This window comes from Schistocerca americana, chromosome 4 (genome assembly GCF_021461395.2).
Source record: "Schistocerca americana isolate TAMUIC-IGC-003095 chromosome 4, iqSchAmer2.1, whole genome shotgun sequence".
NCBI classification, from domain to species: Eukaryota; Metazoa; Arthropoda; class Insecta; order Orthoptera; family Acrididae; genus Schistocerca; species Schistocerca americana.
Window position 1 is genome coordinate 605,257,923 of NC_060122.1, and position 18,029 is coordinate 605,275,951.

General features: G+C 42.1%; 1 protein-coding gene across 1 annotated transcript; it reads right to left on the reverse strand.

Moving 5' to 3' along the window:
• Positions 1-8,620: 8,620 nt before the first annotated feature.
• Positions 8,621-15,409, reverse strand: LOC124613139. Its single transcript, XM_047141757.1, has 4 exons — positions 15,289-15,409; positions 12,068-12,423; positions 11,767-11,961; positions 8,621-9,551 (listed from the first exon to the last, which is right to left on the reverse strand). Exons 1-4 carry the CDS (start codon positions 15,341-15,343, stop codon positions 9,402-9,404), a joined length of 756 nt encoding a protein of 251 aa, XP_046997713.1. The 5' UTR covers positions 15,344-15,409; the 3' UTR covers positions 8,621-9,401.
• Positions 15,410-18,029: the final 2,620 nt, after the last annotated feature.

The window sequence follows — 18,029 nt, forward strand, 5'->3', positions numbered from 1 at the left end:
TGCCTTACTGTAAGTCTGGAAGCGATTGTTTCTCTCTTTCGTATGCAAACTCACAAAATAGTAGCATTTCAGTGGAGCCTCGACATTGCAATCCATTCCATCCTCGCCTCCAATCTTTTGACAAATATCTGATGAGGTATTGTACAAGCCCTAGTGAGAGATGGTGCTACATAGCGCGACGCTTATCCAGCTCTGCACGAGAGCGGCGTTGCTCTCATACCAACAACATCCCGCCGCCCCGAACCGAGAAACGCCCGCCCCAAGTAAATTCACACTATCTGCAATAATGCAGCGAAGTCTTGTAGAGTTACAGCGAGAGTAAGCTACTTTCGTGTCCTTAATCAATGTACACATTTTATTGCGAATGATTCATTAAAGAGGCAACCAATGAGTGGGCGAGTCTGAATTACAGTGCTATCTGTACTGACTTCATACAAGTATCCTTGTGATCGATTTTGAATCCTAGTGGTGGTGTCACATGTGTGGTCCAAATAATATCCTGAAGAACGACAAACGGCTCTACGAATTGTCCTTTATTCTTTACTGGTTTCGGTCGTAACGACCATCGTCACAATACATCTGAAGAACCTCAAAGCTACAACCTGCTTACATAACTATACTTCGAAAACAATGACTCTAAATGGCATATAACTAGCCTCACTACAGCTCACAATAGAAAATGAAAGAAAATAGCATGGGGACTGGTCATAGTGTAGTCCCCCCAAATAATAACGGGTGGACCACCTGGCATCAGAATCAGCTAGAACAGTGGCAAACCAACGATATTGTAACTCCCCCCTGCACCTGCACCGACCATACCCAGCTAACTCTGAACTAGTCGTCCTTAGGTATAGGTGTGACACGATACACTACCGCCACACGAGCAGAGGAAACTGAAAGGTGAAGTCTTGGCAGCTATGGAAGTCGAGCTCCCCACTAGTGACCAAGATGGCACACCCACCCCTTACTACCAAGGATCCATAGGTGAGTATAAATTTGGCAACTTCCCCTCTGCAGCACCACACTCTGTAACAGACCGCGGTGGGGGAACATTGTTTCAGTCTTTTTGGATGGCGTAGCTGCTCTCCTGTCTGGGCTTTGTGGGTTGTGTCGGCAAGTGAACGAGGCAGGAGTTTGTCGAAGATGTGGATAGCTGCAGAACGATGGACGGATTTCAGGAAACTTCTTTATTGTTACATAAAGTTGAAGCGTATACAGGCGTGCACTGTCATCCATTGGACACAGCCTAGTATCTATCCTAGAACAAGTAGTTCGGAATCCCGCACTTGATGGAAATGTATTGAATCTAACAGCAACAAGCAGACGTGACCTTCTTGAGAAAGTCCACACCGGAACTGGTGTCAGTGATCTTGAAACGGTTTTGGCAACAATGATTACCAAAGTCTAATGAATAGCTAAACAAACCAGAAAGATGTGTATCTACAGTAAACTGGATAAAGAATCAGTTGTGTCATATCTTAATAAGAACTTGAAACATTCAGCATAGGGCGGGAAGATGACACGCTAGATAGATATGTACCAACTATAGCAGTTCATAATGGGAGGGACCTTCCACGGTATACAGCCACACTAAAGAAACTTCTAAAGGAACAGAGACTGCTGCATAACAGGTGTAAAACAAATCATGGTCTGAAGATAGAGAGATGCTAAATGAAACGTGTTTGGCTGTAAAGAGAGTAATGCGCGAAGCCCTCTACATAGTCAAACGATCTTTCACAAAACACAAAGTAATTCTGGTCGTATGTAAAGGCTGTCAGCGACATCAAAGTTGGTATCAAGCCCTTAGCTAATGAGACAGGAACCGAAAGTAAGGGTAGGAATGCAAATGCTGAAATGGTTAATTGTTTTCAAATGTTCTATTACAAAGAGAAACCCACGATAATTGCCCTAATTTAATCCTCGTACAACTGAAAAGACGAATGAAATCAGTATTAGTATCAATGGTGTTGAGAAACAGCTGAAATCGTTAAAACTGAACAAAGCTCCAGGACCCGATGGGATCATTTTCAGATTCTACGCTGAATTTGCGGCTGAATTGGCCCTTCTTCTAACGATAATCTATGTTAGACACCTAGAACAAAAAAACGGTGCCGATAGTTGGAACAAAGCACAGGTCAAGCCTGTACGCAAGAACGACAGTAAGGGTGATCCACAAAACTACCGTCCATACTTGTTTTAGAATCTTAGAACATAATCTGATCTCTAATATAATTAGGTATCTTGGAGAGACCGACCTCCCCATGCCAAGCAGCACTGATCGCGGAAACATCGGTCATGTAGAACCCAACTCGTACTTTTCTCACTTGATACACTGCAAGATCTGGATCAAAACCGTCAAGTAGATGCAATGTTTCTTGATTTGACTCAGTATCGCAACGATGTCTATTGTCAAAAGTTCGATCATATTGAGTATCAAGTGAAATTTGTGAGTGGATTGAGGATATTTTGGTAGGGAGAACACAGCACGTTATCTTGGATGGTGAGTCATCGTTGGATGTAGAAGCAATTTTGGGTAAGCCCCAGGGATGCGAGTAGGGACCCTTACTGTTCATATTGTATGTTAATGACCTTGCAGACGTTGTTAATAGTAACCTCAGACTTTATTAAATGTCGTGCTGTCCTAATGCCTTCCTGTTTAGATAATAATGCATTAAACCCATATGTACGCATGACTGAATCAACTTGCCGTCTCTCAAGGTGACAGTTTTTTAGTCGACAAAGCGGATTTCGGTTTCAACATTAAGACTAGTAAACTATGACAACATGCCACTATGAGACTCATGCTCTTTAGCAATTAATGCTCAAACATTTCACTTTATCCATTTTATTTTATTTGAGGGATACACCTTTGATTCCTGTTAGCTTTCAAAAGAAATTATTCCACCGTTTCGTAATAGTTCAATAAGTTGTGGTTGTAGTATACTAACACGGATGGTTTACAGAAAAACCGTACTCTGGTAGAAGTCGACCTGGGGGAAAAATCAACTTGGATTTACGAGAAATGTATGAACACCTGATGCAATATTCCTCATAAGACTTATCTTAGGTTAAGAAAAGGCAAACGTACATTTATAGCATCTGTAGGCTTAGAGAAAGCTTTTGACAATGTTGTATGCAATACTCACTGAAATTCTGAAGAAAGCAGTGCTAAAGCACAGGGAGCGAAAGACTATTTACAGCTTGCACAGAAACCAGACAGCAGTTATAAGAGTAGAGGGGCATGAAAGGAATGTAGTGGATGAGAAGGGAGTAAGGTAGTGCTTTAGCCTAACCCCAATGTTATTCAGTGAAAGAAACCGAAGAAAAATTTGTGGTAGAAGTTAAAGATCAGGGATAAAAAATAAAATCTTTACCCTTTGTAGAAGAAATTCTAATTCTATCAGAGACAGCAAAGGATCTGGAAGAGCAGTTGAACGGAAAGGAGAGAGTCCTGAAAGGAAAATACAAGATGAATATAAAAAAAAAGCAAAACATGGATAAGCGAATGTAGTCGATTTAAATCAGGTAATGCCGAGGAAATTAGATTAGAAATCGAGACACTTAAAGTAGTAGATGACTTTTGCTATTTCGGGAGCAAAATGACTGAAGGCGGCTGAAGTAGAGTGGATATAAAATGTAGACTGCAATGACAAGGAAAACGTTTTTGAAGACGAGAAATTTGGCAACATCAATTATACACTTAAGTGATAGGAAGTCTTTTCTGAATGTCTTTGTCTGGAGTGTAGCCACGTTCGGAAGGCAAATATGGACGAGAAGCATTTTACACGAGAAGAAAATAGAAGCTTTAGAAATGTGGTACTACCGTAGATTGGTGAAAATTGCATGAGTAATCATGAAACTAATGAGGAGATACTGAATAGCTTTGGGGAGAAAAGAAATTTGTGGGACACGTGACTGAAACAAGGGCTGTGATGATAGGACACAATCTGAGCCATCGAGGGATCACCAGTTTAGTATTGTAGGGACGTGTGGAGGTAAGAATGAGATGAATACGGTAAGCAGATTCCGATGAGTGTAGGTTGTAGTAGTTATTCGGAGATAGCACACGATAGAGTCACGTGGATAGCTACATGAAACAAGTCTTCGGACTGAAGACCACAAGAAGAACACAGTTTTCGTTGCAGGAAGAACTGAACGCAGAGTCAGAGTCAACAATAAAACATAGTTCCATTTGTAACATCCAGTCAGTGGTCCATGCCATTGCCTGTAATCAGAAAAATGGGTTCCTCCTTCCCCATATGTGGGTATTTCAAACCCACGGTCAGTGCTCAGTTGGAGGTAGACGATTATCACCTAATGAATTAGTGGATAAATTGTCTGTATGCCAATAGTCTTGTGTGACAGACCAGGCCGATCCATACCTGCGATTAGAGGTAGATGAGCAGTCACATAGGATAACATATTCGTCATGACACTTGCACTGCTATAACCTGCTTCCGTTATTTCTAACTTGACACAATTTCCCAATGGTAGCTAGTATAGGTGATGTAGAGAAATATCCTCTGCGCTTACTACTTGGACACCACCATCATCACAGAGACTACAAGAGAGCAACACATTAATAACCTACAGATACTGTTACGGTCGCTGAACACTTAACTGTGCGAAACAATCTAGTCCCTAATGCGGAATTATTGTAAAAGTGATATGTTTTTGTTCTAAGGTGGTCAAAACGCGACTGAAGTCGTCAATTTTAAATTCTTAAGCCTAAGAATATATGGAAGACTTCCTTTGAAGTATGACTTGAAGACCTAGTGTAGAAACTAAATGCTCATGTCTTAACTCTAAAATTGTTCTCCTCTCATACTGAAATGCAAAGGCTTCTTTGCTTTTCTTACTTCCACATTATTATCTTGTATTGTGTTACAATTTGGAGCAACTCCGTGCACTCACCCAGATTTCTATTACGTCAGAAAAGGATGGACAGACTGTGTGTCGGAATTCTGTATCTGGCACCCTTGTACATATATTCCTACGTGGGTTTGTTGTTGATAAAATTGACTTAATTTCAGTAGTCCAGCAGACTTGAAAATAAAGAATTATAAACCAAGCCTCCAAATTCAGTCACACTATTACTCCCAATATTTTAGAAAGTTATTCAGATATGTGTTATTCATTCGTATGCTATCTCCCGATTTTTCGTGTTTCTTCGATTATTTTGCACATGAATTTTCTGACTAGCATTTTTTATCCACAATCATGTAGCTCTGACGTGTATGTTTCCCAGTAATTTGATGTACAAAAAATTACAATGAAACATATAACTGGAACAAGATGACTTAAAATGCTAGATAAGTAAATGTAGTTTCTACCAGTGGAGCATCAAAAACGTAGGGCGCAATTTTAGTAAAGGTGTACTGAATCCCACTAAAATTCTCGTTAGAGCTTGTAGCCTAAACCATTAATTTAGAGTATTTTCAGAGGTTTAGTAACGTAATTCAGATTTATTAAACCTGTCTTTTAACTGTTAGTTTCCAAGTGGTTTAGCACGTCTCTTCGTGTGACCTTGGCGGGCCTGTGGCATTGACTTTCTCGCGGATCGTATTAATTGCAATCGAAATAAGCCATGAATTAATACTCATTTGGGATTAGAACTTGTTGATAAACTGGAAATCGATAATACTAACAACGATTTCGACGAGTTAAAATCATGTTTAGCCCTCGATATGAACCGCTACACATGGTTCAAAGGGCTCTGAGGACTATGGGACTTAACTACTGAGGTCATCAGTCCCCTAGAACTTAGAACTACTTAAACCTAACTAACCTAAGGACATCACACACATCCATGCCCGAGGCAGGATTCGAACCTGCGACCGTAGCGGTCACGCGGTTCCAAACTGACGCGCTTAGAACCGCACGGCCACACCGGCCGGCGAACCGCTACAAAATGTTACCGTGTAAAATCCGAAGAATTCCGTGGATAAGGAGTTCTGTTATTTCCAACAAAGTATACTCACAATACACTTCACTGCACTGATTACAAGTCAGTTCTGGTAACTTAGTGATACCCAGAGAAAAAGACTGTACGTCTTTAGAACTAAGATAAGACGAGAAATGAACTTTTGGTCAGTATTTCCGTTAAAAAATGAATTTTAAGGCTAATTGATATTAGTCACCAATGCTGAAGGTGTGAATTCTGCAGTTTACATTCGGAAGAAACTAAAGGATATTAAAGAAATGTTTTCATTTAGTGCTGTAAAGTTTTTTGAACGGGAGATAGATACAAGCAAGATCGTAAAAACTTGGAATTTTAACTATCAAGAACTAAGTATTCTGTAATAATTGTTAATGTTACAACAGTCTGAATTTTACGTGTACTTGAACATGTACGCAAATGAAAACTAACCATGCTAACGCAATGCAAGACCATTAAAAACAGAATCTTTGGGGAAACGGCATATTGACATTGTCGTTATAAATGTTAATGCAGACTGGAAACTCTTTGGCTGTAAACGGACGTCCCTTTGAAATTGAAAGAGGGAAATGGAGGTAGAAATCTCTGTAAGTAATATTACCAAAAATCAGAACCAAGAATTAATAAACTACAATGCTGGAACTAGAACATGATTGTACGCCGATCAGACTATTACACCATAAACAATGTATACTAAATACGTGAGTAATATTTAATGGTCTTGCCTTGGAATAAAAGCGCAGTCGTCCATTTCTGCCACGAAGAAGGTTAACAGTTTCTTCACATCTCTTTTAACATGTACAAATATGTCTCGCCATTACACCGTCCTGAGCCATTCTTCTTGAAGTGGCAGAAATACTTCATCTAATTACAGATTACGTAAAAAATTATTGAAGCACTTTTACGAAACCCCGTAGTTTTCTCCCATTGCGATAGAATATTTCAAATTTGGGTCACATTGGCTCCAAATTTCGCCAAAATTCTGCCCAATGACATTGTGGACGTGCCACATAATGCTAAGGTGACCCGAACCCTTCTTACTCACTTCTCAGTCCTTCGTCTGCCTCCTCCCCGATGGAGGTCAGAACCGCGACACCTGCCGTGGAAATCACGCGGTTTTCTTATTGGTGGCGGAAGGAAACACTACAGAGACACCGCCACTCAAAAAACGCATCAAGGTGTGGCACAAAAGGCGTCAATGAAACCGGCCCTTCCCTTGGGGCGTTGAAACCCACGAGTTTCGCCGTCGAAAACGACAGTTGGCAGTGCGATGACCAACAGTACGACTAGTTTTGACAACGTTAGACGCTGTTGTCGCACCATTGGCGTTACAACCCATGTGTATGGACACCGTGGTCCTTCAAACCGACTGAACGTCATCTCACCGTTTTGGAGTGTGGTGCGATATATTTTCGTTTTCGTACGCATAGTAAAACCACCAGGGATCATTCAAAGCCGTTCGCCGAGATCTGAATGTGAATGGCTTTTATTTTCGGCTCATCTGTTTCGTGCCTTCCTGTGGCGTCATCACGTGGGGATGCTACGAAAACAAGTGGATGAATAAAATGACAGTTCGGCTATACTATCGGAGCCATCCACGCTCCTATGTTAAGAATTTTAAAAATGTACCTATGAGTAACTTCAACATAAATTTAGTTTCGCACCTGCGCTAGCACCTGATCTTAGGCAAACCGCACCTAAGGATTATCGAAGGGGTTGCCTCTCCCTCAGGCGCTAGAAAAGCAGCAAGACTAAATTGTAACCTTAGTATCCACAAAGAGGCCTTGACAAAAGAACCGAGTGCTGTGTCCTCACCAATATGCCCAATGGTGTATATGATGTCAACGAGACATTATGTTTCGAACACGTATTACTTACGCTGCAAGAGTTCCCAGATACATCACGAGAGGCTACCGAAACAAAATATAGTTACCCTTTGCTCTGGGCATTGAACATGTACATCAAACATGAACTGAATCACCGTCAGAATTTACATGCATGATCCCATGTCTTGGCTTGTATCTTTGGCAAAACCCAGGAATGGACACCAGCAGTTGTGAAACAGCAAATGTTTGTCGTCGCAGGTGATCAGTCCATGATAATCAGCTAGGTCTGCAGCAAACCGATGTCACGACCAAGCTGCCTTCACTTCCGGGAGCAGCAGATGCTTCCAGCGGCCATAGTCAGGTGGCGCCACATTGCACATCCACTACTATCTCCTCAGGCGCCACCAGATACTGATACAAGTACTCACCTGTTTCACTGCAACTGGTGTGTCAGTGCAGTCGTTCATTACTCACACATCAGGCCTACAGTCACCGTTCTGCGATGATAACGAGAGTGCTGTTCCACTCACCATCTTTCTTCACTCGCACCCTCTCGATCTTTGCTCACGTCATAACTTGTCAAACTGAATACTATTTTAGCATGACTTGGCTCGAACAGTAATTCTACTGCCTGTGTGGTAGAGCCCAGGAGGGCATGTTATTGGAAAAGTAAAGTGTGTGTCAGCAACATCACAAAAGTTAAATTGAAAAGGAAACATAATACTTGACGCATAATCTCTGTTGATACGAGGATTACGAGTATTAATGGAGCAACAGAGTTTATTGACTCTCTGCATTCTGCTACTTACCGGAAATTTCTTTTTCATATCTTGAATCAATAAGGAAATACGAGGTGTTTGTCTTGCTCGCCACATTTTATTGCAATTTCGCTATGGTACAGAAAAATAAATGATACAATGGTAAAACTAAGGAATAAAAAAGCATGCCATTACACAGAGTAAATCGCATTATGAAAGGAAAAAAGTTTATCTCTTTCACTAACCATGGCATATTGTCTCTCGAAATTCGCTAGACATGTTCAAACTGCTTCAGCTACTTCCTACCTAGTTGCACTGTTGTTGTTTATAATGACTGTGTTTTCGTTTCTCCTGCTTCTAGTCTTTTTTGTAACCCTGTGGTAACCTTTTCTGCTGATTGTTTCTGCCTCTTCGCTTACTCACTATACAAGGTCCAAAGTCATAAGGTAATATCATAATGTAGGTATATCTATCTACAGGTACCTCTAATCTCCATCCTTTCTATACGTGTCTTTCCTATTGAAGTAATTCTGTCTGACTGAATTAAATAAATGGCATGCCTCCTCTAATCTTTTCCTAATTCCTTCATCCATTATCATGTCTCCACGGACACTTATTTTAGAAACCTATTCTACTAGCTTTACATCAACTAAGGTACTATATATCTATTTTCATTTCTTTCTTTATCACGGTTTTTGTTTTTCCAGCATTCAAGTCAGTTCCTTTCTCATATCATTCCTACACATACTTAAATCATCAGACATTACTTTAATGTGCTTGAATGACATTTATTGATGTGTACATCCTAGTATACAGCGTCAAAATGCAGTGTTGTGATCAAACAACCAACACGTGTTCGTTGTCCATGGATGCAGCTCTTCACTCAATTTCCAGGGAGAGCAGTTCGTCGCGAGCTGCAGCGTAGTCGCTGTAGATGTCTGGGCTGGAGTACTCCTGGAACAGCTGGTCGTAGCTCTGGTGGTAGTTGTACGCCAGCAACATGGCAGCCGCCGCTCTAGGGTACAGCGACTGCACAGAGAGAGATAGCACGTCACTGTGACTTTGTCTGTCTCCTTTACTTAGGCCTGATTTCTCTCTAAACAAAAACAAAGCTCAACGACGCCAGAGTTAAAACTTCGAACACATCTAATAAATGAGAGCAAAAATTGTGAACAGGATGTTAGAAGACTTACAGAAAGAATGAACAGAATGGCAAGACTTTCACGTTTCAAGACTTCCCGTATGAGGAGAATAAATGGACTCTGATCCAAAAATTTCCCATTTACAGAAATTAATAAGTAACACTAACGATAAGAAGCTCTTCTACAATAAAACATTATTTCAGTCGATCGGGCTTCTGAATGGTTTGGTGCACCAGCCACATCTTTCTCTCAAATGGCAATTTCTTCTCCTCAAAGTACCACCTAGATAGAATATCCCCAACAATATGGTCTATACAGGGTGAACCAAAATTTGCGCACACAGGGGACCCATAGTAATTTATTGTACACTAAAACCACAAAAGGATCTGCAACAAAATATTGTCCCAGATACTTCTCGGTAGAAAGTGGACGTTGAAAATACGCTATAATCACATTATAATAAACGTCTTCACGTAATATCACGTAGCTGTGATGGCCATTTAGTGCATTCCGTAGAGTTTCATGGTTGAAGAGCTCTATTCAGGGTGAAAGTGTAGTTTTTTTTAAATTTTAGGTTCCTTGAGAAGGTAGCTTACTTCCTAACAGTTGAGAACCAATACAGCAGGTCTTACACAAAAGAGGTATAATTATTTAACAGCACATCAGAAAATCTAACTTGGAATCTCTGTACTTTAACGCAAAACTGTACCCACTACACCAGTTACGTGATAACTGACGACTCGCTTGGCTTCCACAGGTAACATTATGTACCTATGTTGGGTCACATTCTCTGGCGATGCGGTAACTGTGTTTATGGGCCACTGTGTGGAATTAGTATTAAATCTCAGAGATCAACGTGAGTAAAGGAAACATTTCCATACAGGGTGATTCAGTCACCTCTACCGCTGTCGTTTTATGTAATCAGCATTGATATATCTAGCCTTCGAAATCCAGGCACAAAATTTTCAAATTCTCTCGCTCTTTACCCCCAAATTATTAGTCCTATTGAAAAATGAGCAGTAATTTACTGTAGGGAATTTCATGTAGTTTAAGTTCGTAAAGGAGGGCGTTTTCGCGTTATTCAAGGAAAACAATTCAAAACTGACCTTCAAACGCACCTCACACTCATTCCTCACTAATCAGGATTTACAGTGTTTTCGTGGCAGTCAGATGCTGAATGATTAACAGCAGAAACTTTAGCAAAGGAGAAAATTCGTTTAAGATTTAGTTTTCCCAATGTTACGTAAAAAGAAAGAAGAACATTTTTGGTGGAGGAACTGATGCAGCAACCAAACACTGACCAGAAAGTAAAGGCGTGAAGACTTCGATTCACAGGACATGGGGCTTGCCTGCATGAACAGCGTGTAGCCAAACCTGCAATATTCTTGAAGAAATAATAAACAGCTAATTCTGTTGCAAAATGGAGGTTTATTTAAGCCCCTCTGGAATGTGTTTAAATAAACCTTCCATTTTGCAACTGACTGCTTTCTATCTTATTCTCAATAAAATTAGATCCCTCGGTTGCCGCTCCATTCTTATAAAAATTTTATAAGCGGTAATGGTGTAAAACCTTAAGAAATTCGTTCGCTTGGCAGGCTCGGAAAGTGCGAACTGGATGAAATCGCGAAAGGTCTACAACAGCTGGGGTCCGTATCGAAATAAGTCCAAAGAGACCAAGAATGAAATTAGTGGAGATCGATTCTACTGTCAACACAGTCTTCAAGACCGATAAACACTGAATAAGTAAACAGATGCTTTCCTCATTTCCTTCTCGTTAACTGGTGTCCAGATTCGATCATTACAATGAACTTGGATCCATATAACAACATTAGTCACGATGACCGACTTCTATTAACTCCCAATCATAATGGTCAGTACGCCACTGCGGCCTGACAGGGCAGTAGATGGAACCTGATACAGCGACTAGAAAAGCGTACAAGAGGTAAAATTGTTCAAGTATTCTCAAAGTCTAAGAGCTGTAATATAAAGCCGTCACACAAAACAGTCCATACAACACAACATAATCGTTCATCTTCCAGACACAACACAGGAGAGATGTATTTGATTTTGACTTTCCCCACTGTAAATCCTGAAGTCCTCACCGTCACCCGGCGTTCCTCCATGATAGCCGGCAGCTCGGCAGTGGCGTTTGAGATGCCGATGTAAGCAAAGTCGAGGATCCAGTCGTGCAGCCGCTGCAGCTCCGGTGCCACTGTCTCCGGCAGGTGGACGAACGCCTCGTCCAGAGTCCAAATGCCACTGTCCCTCTGCTGTCCAGCACCTGTTCTCAAGTTCCCCTGTGAAACATATCGACACACTGATGAGTTAAGGCTATTTAATTGCGGTGTATGATCACGGCAGAAAAATGATAGTGCACAACAGAATCAGACAACAGTCTCTTACTTGTGAATTGAAGTGTTTCGTGGATCTCAAGCCACCCTTGACAGCAGAAGAGAAGTTGCGGTAGGCTGTGGCCAGCACTGGCAGGATGTTGTCGAATGAAGCATTGAGTCCACTCTGGATGCTGCTAGCAGTGTATTCTATGCCCTCCTGCATGTTGCGAATCGACCTGTAAGTCCACCGGGCTGCGTTGGCTGTCTGGAAGCCGATTCCGTCCGTCATGTTGGCAAGGTAAGAAGAGACAGCGGCTATCATCATCTCCTGCATGGCTGTCCCATTCACGGAGTAGTATGCTATGCTGGGAGCAGGGATAATCCTTGTCGAATTCACGAAAGCTCCCTCCAGTGAGGCTGCGTCCCCTGTGGATAAGACCATACTCTCTCTATGCAATATAGCTTCCCACGCCTTGTCGCTCACATTTCGATGAGTATTAGCGGTCGCAAGATAAATGCTATCGGAAATTATTTACTTAAAGGTGAAGTATTAACATACAGATAAACAAAGGATGGTTGAGAGATCCCACAGTGCGCCAGTAACAATGCCATGGCCCGATTTCGATTTTGATACAACCGGATATTTGTCAATTGAAGGTTCATACACTCCTGGAAATTGAAATAAGAACACCGTGAATTCATTGTCCCAGGAAGGGGAAACTTTATTGACACATTCCTGGGGTCAGATACATCACATGATCACACTGACAGAACCACAGGCACATAGACACAGGCAACAGAGCATGCACAATGTCGGCACTAGTACAGTGTATATCCACCTTTCGCAGCAATGCAGGCTGCTATTCTCCCATGGAGACGATCGTAGAGATGCTGGATGTAGTCCTGTGGAGCGGCTTGCCATGCCATTTCCACCTGGCGCCTCAGTTGGACCAGCGTTCGTGCTGGACGTGCAGACCGCGTGAGACGACGCTTCATCCAGTCCCAAACATGCTCAATGGGGGACAGATCCGGAGATCTTGCTGGCCAGGGTAGTTGACTTACACCTTCTAGAGCACGTTGGGTGGCACGGGATACATGCGGACGTGCATTGTCCTGTTGGAACAGCAAGTTCCCTTGCCGGTCTAGGAATGGTAGAACGATGGGTTCGATGACGGTTTGGATGTACCGTGCACTATTCAGTGTCCCCTCGACGATCACCAGTGGTGTACGGCCAGTGTAGGAGATCGCTCCCCACCCCATGATGCCGGGTGTTGGCCCTGTGTGCCTCGGTCGTATGCAGTCCTGATTGTGGCGCTCACCTGCACGGCGCCAAACACGCATACGACCATCATTGGCACCAAGGCAGAAGCGACTCTCATCGCTGAAGACGACACGTCTCCATTCGTCCCTCCATTCACGCCTGTCGCGACACCACTGGAGGCGGGCTGCACGATGTTGGGGCGTGAGCGGAAGACGGCCTAACGGTGTGCGGGACCGTAGCCCAGCTTCATGGAGACGGTTGCGAATGGTCCTCGCCGATACCCCAGGAGCAACAGTGTCCCTAATTTGCTGGGAAGTGGCGGTGCGGTCCCCTACGGCACTGCGTAGGATCCTACGGTCTTGGCGTGCATCCATGCGTCGCTGCAGTCCGGTCCCAGGTCGACGGGCACGTGCACCTTCCGCCGACCACTGGCGACAACATCGATGTACTGTGGAGACCTCACGCCCCACGTGTTGAGCAATTCGGCGGTACGTCCACCCGGCCTCCCGCATGCCCACTATACGCCCTCGCTCAAAGTCCGTCAACTGCACATACGGTTCACGTCCACGCTGTCGCGGCATGCTACCAGTGTTAAAGACTGCGATGGAGCTCCGTATGCCACGGCAAACTGGCTGACACTGACGGCGGCGGTGCACAAATGCTGCGCAGCTAGCGCCATTCGACGGCCAACACCGCGGTTCCTGGTGTGCCCGCTGTGCCGTGCGTGTGATCATTGCTTGTACAGCCCTCTCGCAGTGTCCGGAGCAAGTATGGTGGGTCTGACACACCGGTGTCAATGTGTTCTTTTTTCCATTTCCAGGAGTGTAGATGGTAGGTTACCAGCTTCTCTTTCAGGTCCCGGTGGGCCATTCAGTGCTGACTGGCCAAGATCTCTCAGCAAGGTATGTACACGGTAGTAGGTTGCATATGGCTACAGTCACTGTATATTAGACAAAATTTCAACTTTACCTACCATTATTAATAACATCCTATCAATTCTCTACATGACAATGCTCTCGTTGCCTTTCCTCTACTTATCTATCACTGACATTTATTTCATCTTAAGTTTCACTGACATACTACACAATTCTGTTCCATCCAATGTGCTGTCTACCTCAACTCCCGACGCACACTCTCTCTGACTTTGATTCACACTTTTTTCTTTTTTTCTTCTTCTTTTTTTTTTCAAGCAATGGCGTTCCAGTCCAAAAACTTGAATTGTCAGGACTACAATGTTCGATGAATGCACGCCTTCCAAACAACCCGCAACTCTGACAAAAAAGGTCTGTGGTGGTTGAGACAGAGTGCCTGTGGATCATCAGTACATGACGTGGACACAACCAAGGAGAATCCAAGTGTTCTCTCCATTAAAGTGAACCATGGCGAGAATGCACTCTGGAAACTTCTCAAAAGAACAATTGGGTGCAAGCACAAAGGCGCATCTGGATAACCAGTGAGTCAGAGTAATATCCGCATTCATGAACAGTAGTGCTTTCTTTCAAAAATCTCCCATAAATCCAGCTTTAGGTTTTGCTTGGTTCCCCGAAATCCCTTAAGATCAATGCCAAACATTTTTACATTCTCGCATTCTCTACTAATCCTTTCTTGTGCTACACCTTCAAGCCTCGTTTATTCGTCGTCGAAACATAATGTTCCATCTTTTCATTCTTGTGGTTGTAACCTAACCACTTCCTCGTTACATGCCATATCATCATCTTCAATTAAAATTATTGTTCACAGCTATCATTGTTGAGGCTCTCTTCTAGGACCCGTCTATGATAAGATGCTTTTAAAACTATGTAAGTAATGTTGTGGAGGAGGGATAATTATTAGAATCTTAATAGGCTCAAACGTTTCAATGAATTTGTGCCCCATTCTACGCTGCTGATGAGGAGAATGCGTTGAATAGCATATGTCACAATGTTACCCTACAGCATAGATTTACTGAATGATGAGTCGATATTTGAACGACGTGACATCATAACTAAATATAAATGGCAAAGTGCAGTTTGCTTCTGGATATAACTTACCTGGAGAGACGGTAAGGCAGACGGCTGCGACGACAACAGCAAACGTGGTCTTCATGTTGAGGCTGTAGGACTCCAAAAGTGCCTCTCGCTAGTCTTCATTTCCTATATATAGCAGCCGGCACTCTATAGCGTGATACTGTGAACGTCACAAATGTTTTCATTAAATTAGTGAAAACGTTTAATTATCTCTCCCTCGGAGTATGAAATCACTTAAGATTAGATAAAAGTACTTGTCCTTCAATTTTTTATCTGACATTTTCTGCGGCTAATAGCTTCCTGATAACAGTCGTGCCGACATACATATGGTTATCATTAAACTCCATCTGAATTGCCAAATGGAAAAATAATGCTTATGTTATCTGACAGACATATCCGTATGAATGAATTTTAAACTGAATAAGACCGATTAGCAACTTGTTTGTAAAATATAGAGACAATGACGCATATACAGTGAATGTCGTCAGTCGGTTGGTTTGATTATGTAAGAAGTCTAGACTTGCTCTGAAAGGGATCGGTCGAGTTACCAGCTGCACTTCAGCACAAATGCTGAATTGTTCCTGATCGAGCATATCGATCAATATTCGTTCATCGTTTTTTATGTCTCGAACTTGACAAATACAATGCTACATCTCTCTCAACGGGAAGATCACAATCCCCTCAAATGTATGACAGTTTTGCGCTCCCTATCTTACACATCATGTCTTAACTTTTAGAGCAATCACAACAACTGTACATGTAAGTATATACCTCTACATACATACGCCGCACTGTAATGTACAGTTCATGGTGGAGATTACCAGGTACCACTACTAGAGAATTTCTTTCCGTTCTATTCGAAAACAGAGCTTTGGAAAAACGACTTTCTATAAGCCTCTGTACAAACCGTAATTACCTGCACATTTTCTGGGAAGTTCTTAGTGAAATGTACGTTGGTGGCAATAGAATCGTTCTTCAGTCGGTGTCAAAAATCGATTTTTTAAAGTTCCACAATAGTACCTTGCGAAAATAAAATTGACTTCCCCTCCAGGAATTTCCATTTGAGTTTACGAATCATTTCCGTAATAAGAGCGTGCCGACCGAACCTACCGATAGCACGTCTAGCAGCAATCACTGAATCGCTTCTGAATGTCTTGCTGTAATCCCACCTGAGGAGGAGTCCAAATAATAGAGCAGTACCTACGAATAGTTCTCATTAGTGTTCTGTTAGCCGTCTCTTTTATAGACGAGCTGTACTTACCAAAATTTTCCCAATAAAACGTTGATAATTCGCCTATTCCATTACCATTCTGACGTGCTCGTTTCATTTCATATCGCTTTTCAGCGTAACGATTCGATATTTAGTCGAGGTGGTTGTGTCAAGTAGCCCACTACTAACGCTGTGTTCAAAAGTTACAGGTTTGTTTTTCCTTCGCATCCTCATTAACTTATGTTTTTACAGATTGGAGCAAGTTTCCACACATCACACCAACTATAAATTTTGTCTAAGTCATCGTATCTTCTTACAGTCACTCGACGACGGAACCTTTCCTTGCTCTACAGTGTCATTAGCAAACAGTTGTAAATTGCTGTTCACACTGTCCTTCAGACCAGTTGTGTATACGAACAACAAGAGCGGTCTTATCTCACTTCCCTGGGGCACTCCTGGCCATACCCTCGATTCTGCTGTTTCATTTTGTAACACTCTCCGTAGTATTTGATCAAACTTCCAATCTCAAAAGCTGTGTAGGTAGCTGTAGCTTTGTTCATCCGTGGATATATTGGTCATACGATTCATGTATACAGGGATTCAACACTTAAAATTCTGGACGGGTCAGGTAACCGACGTGCCTTTACATCAGTAACCATCCCAGCATTTATGTGAAGTACTTCACGGAAATCACGGAAATTATAAATCGTGGGTACCTGATGGAGATTAGAGCCTCCACGCTCCCGAACGTGAGACCAGTCTCTTTAAATCAGAGCAATCTCATTCGCGTTATCCCTGGTATACAGAAGCATTTTGTTTCAACATTCTTGCAGAGAAGTTATTTCATAATGTAAGAAGTTAGTGCTACACTGTTCTTCCATTTCAAACGTCCATACCCACCAAACGTGTTTATAGGGGTAACTGATGGGTAAATGTACTTACAGTCTGTGGTTAAAAGATATAATGTTTTCAGCAGATCTTTATAGTGATCCGAACACCAGATTTTAGGGTTCTTTGTTATGAAATTTCTTCGTAGTTTGACGACTAAATTCTAAGTACACTTAACGTAAGTATGGAATGAAGAGGTCATGACTGTTAGACACTGATCACGCGGCTTTAAGAGCAAAACAGGCCGAAGGCAACTGTTTACATGTATATTTGTGTGTTTACGATGTTCATTTGAGAATCAATAATCATTATGAAGCGTGTCACAGTGATTTATTTACAGTACGTGTGTTGTGTGGAATTCAGCAACATAGACGACCTAGAAAACCACATGGAAAACACCAAAACAAATCCCCATCTACTGAACCATGTTTAAGATAATACAGCTACTCTGATCATATATAAAAATGCAGGCACTTTAGCGTATTTTTATTAATGAAACAACTTATGAAGTGGCAGTAAATATTCAAATGTTCTTGTGCTGAGTGGAGCAAACGACATTATGTTGGTCCAAACACCTATGTAAAAAAAAAAAAATTGCCATCTGAAGATGGGCATGGCAGCACAACACCTGTTATGGCACTAAAATAAAACATTTAAAAAGTATTTG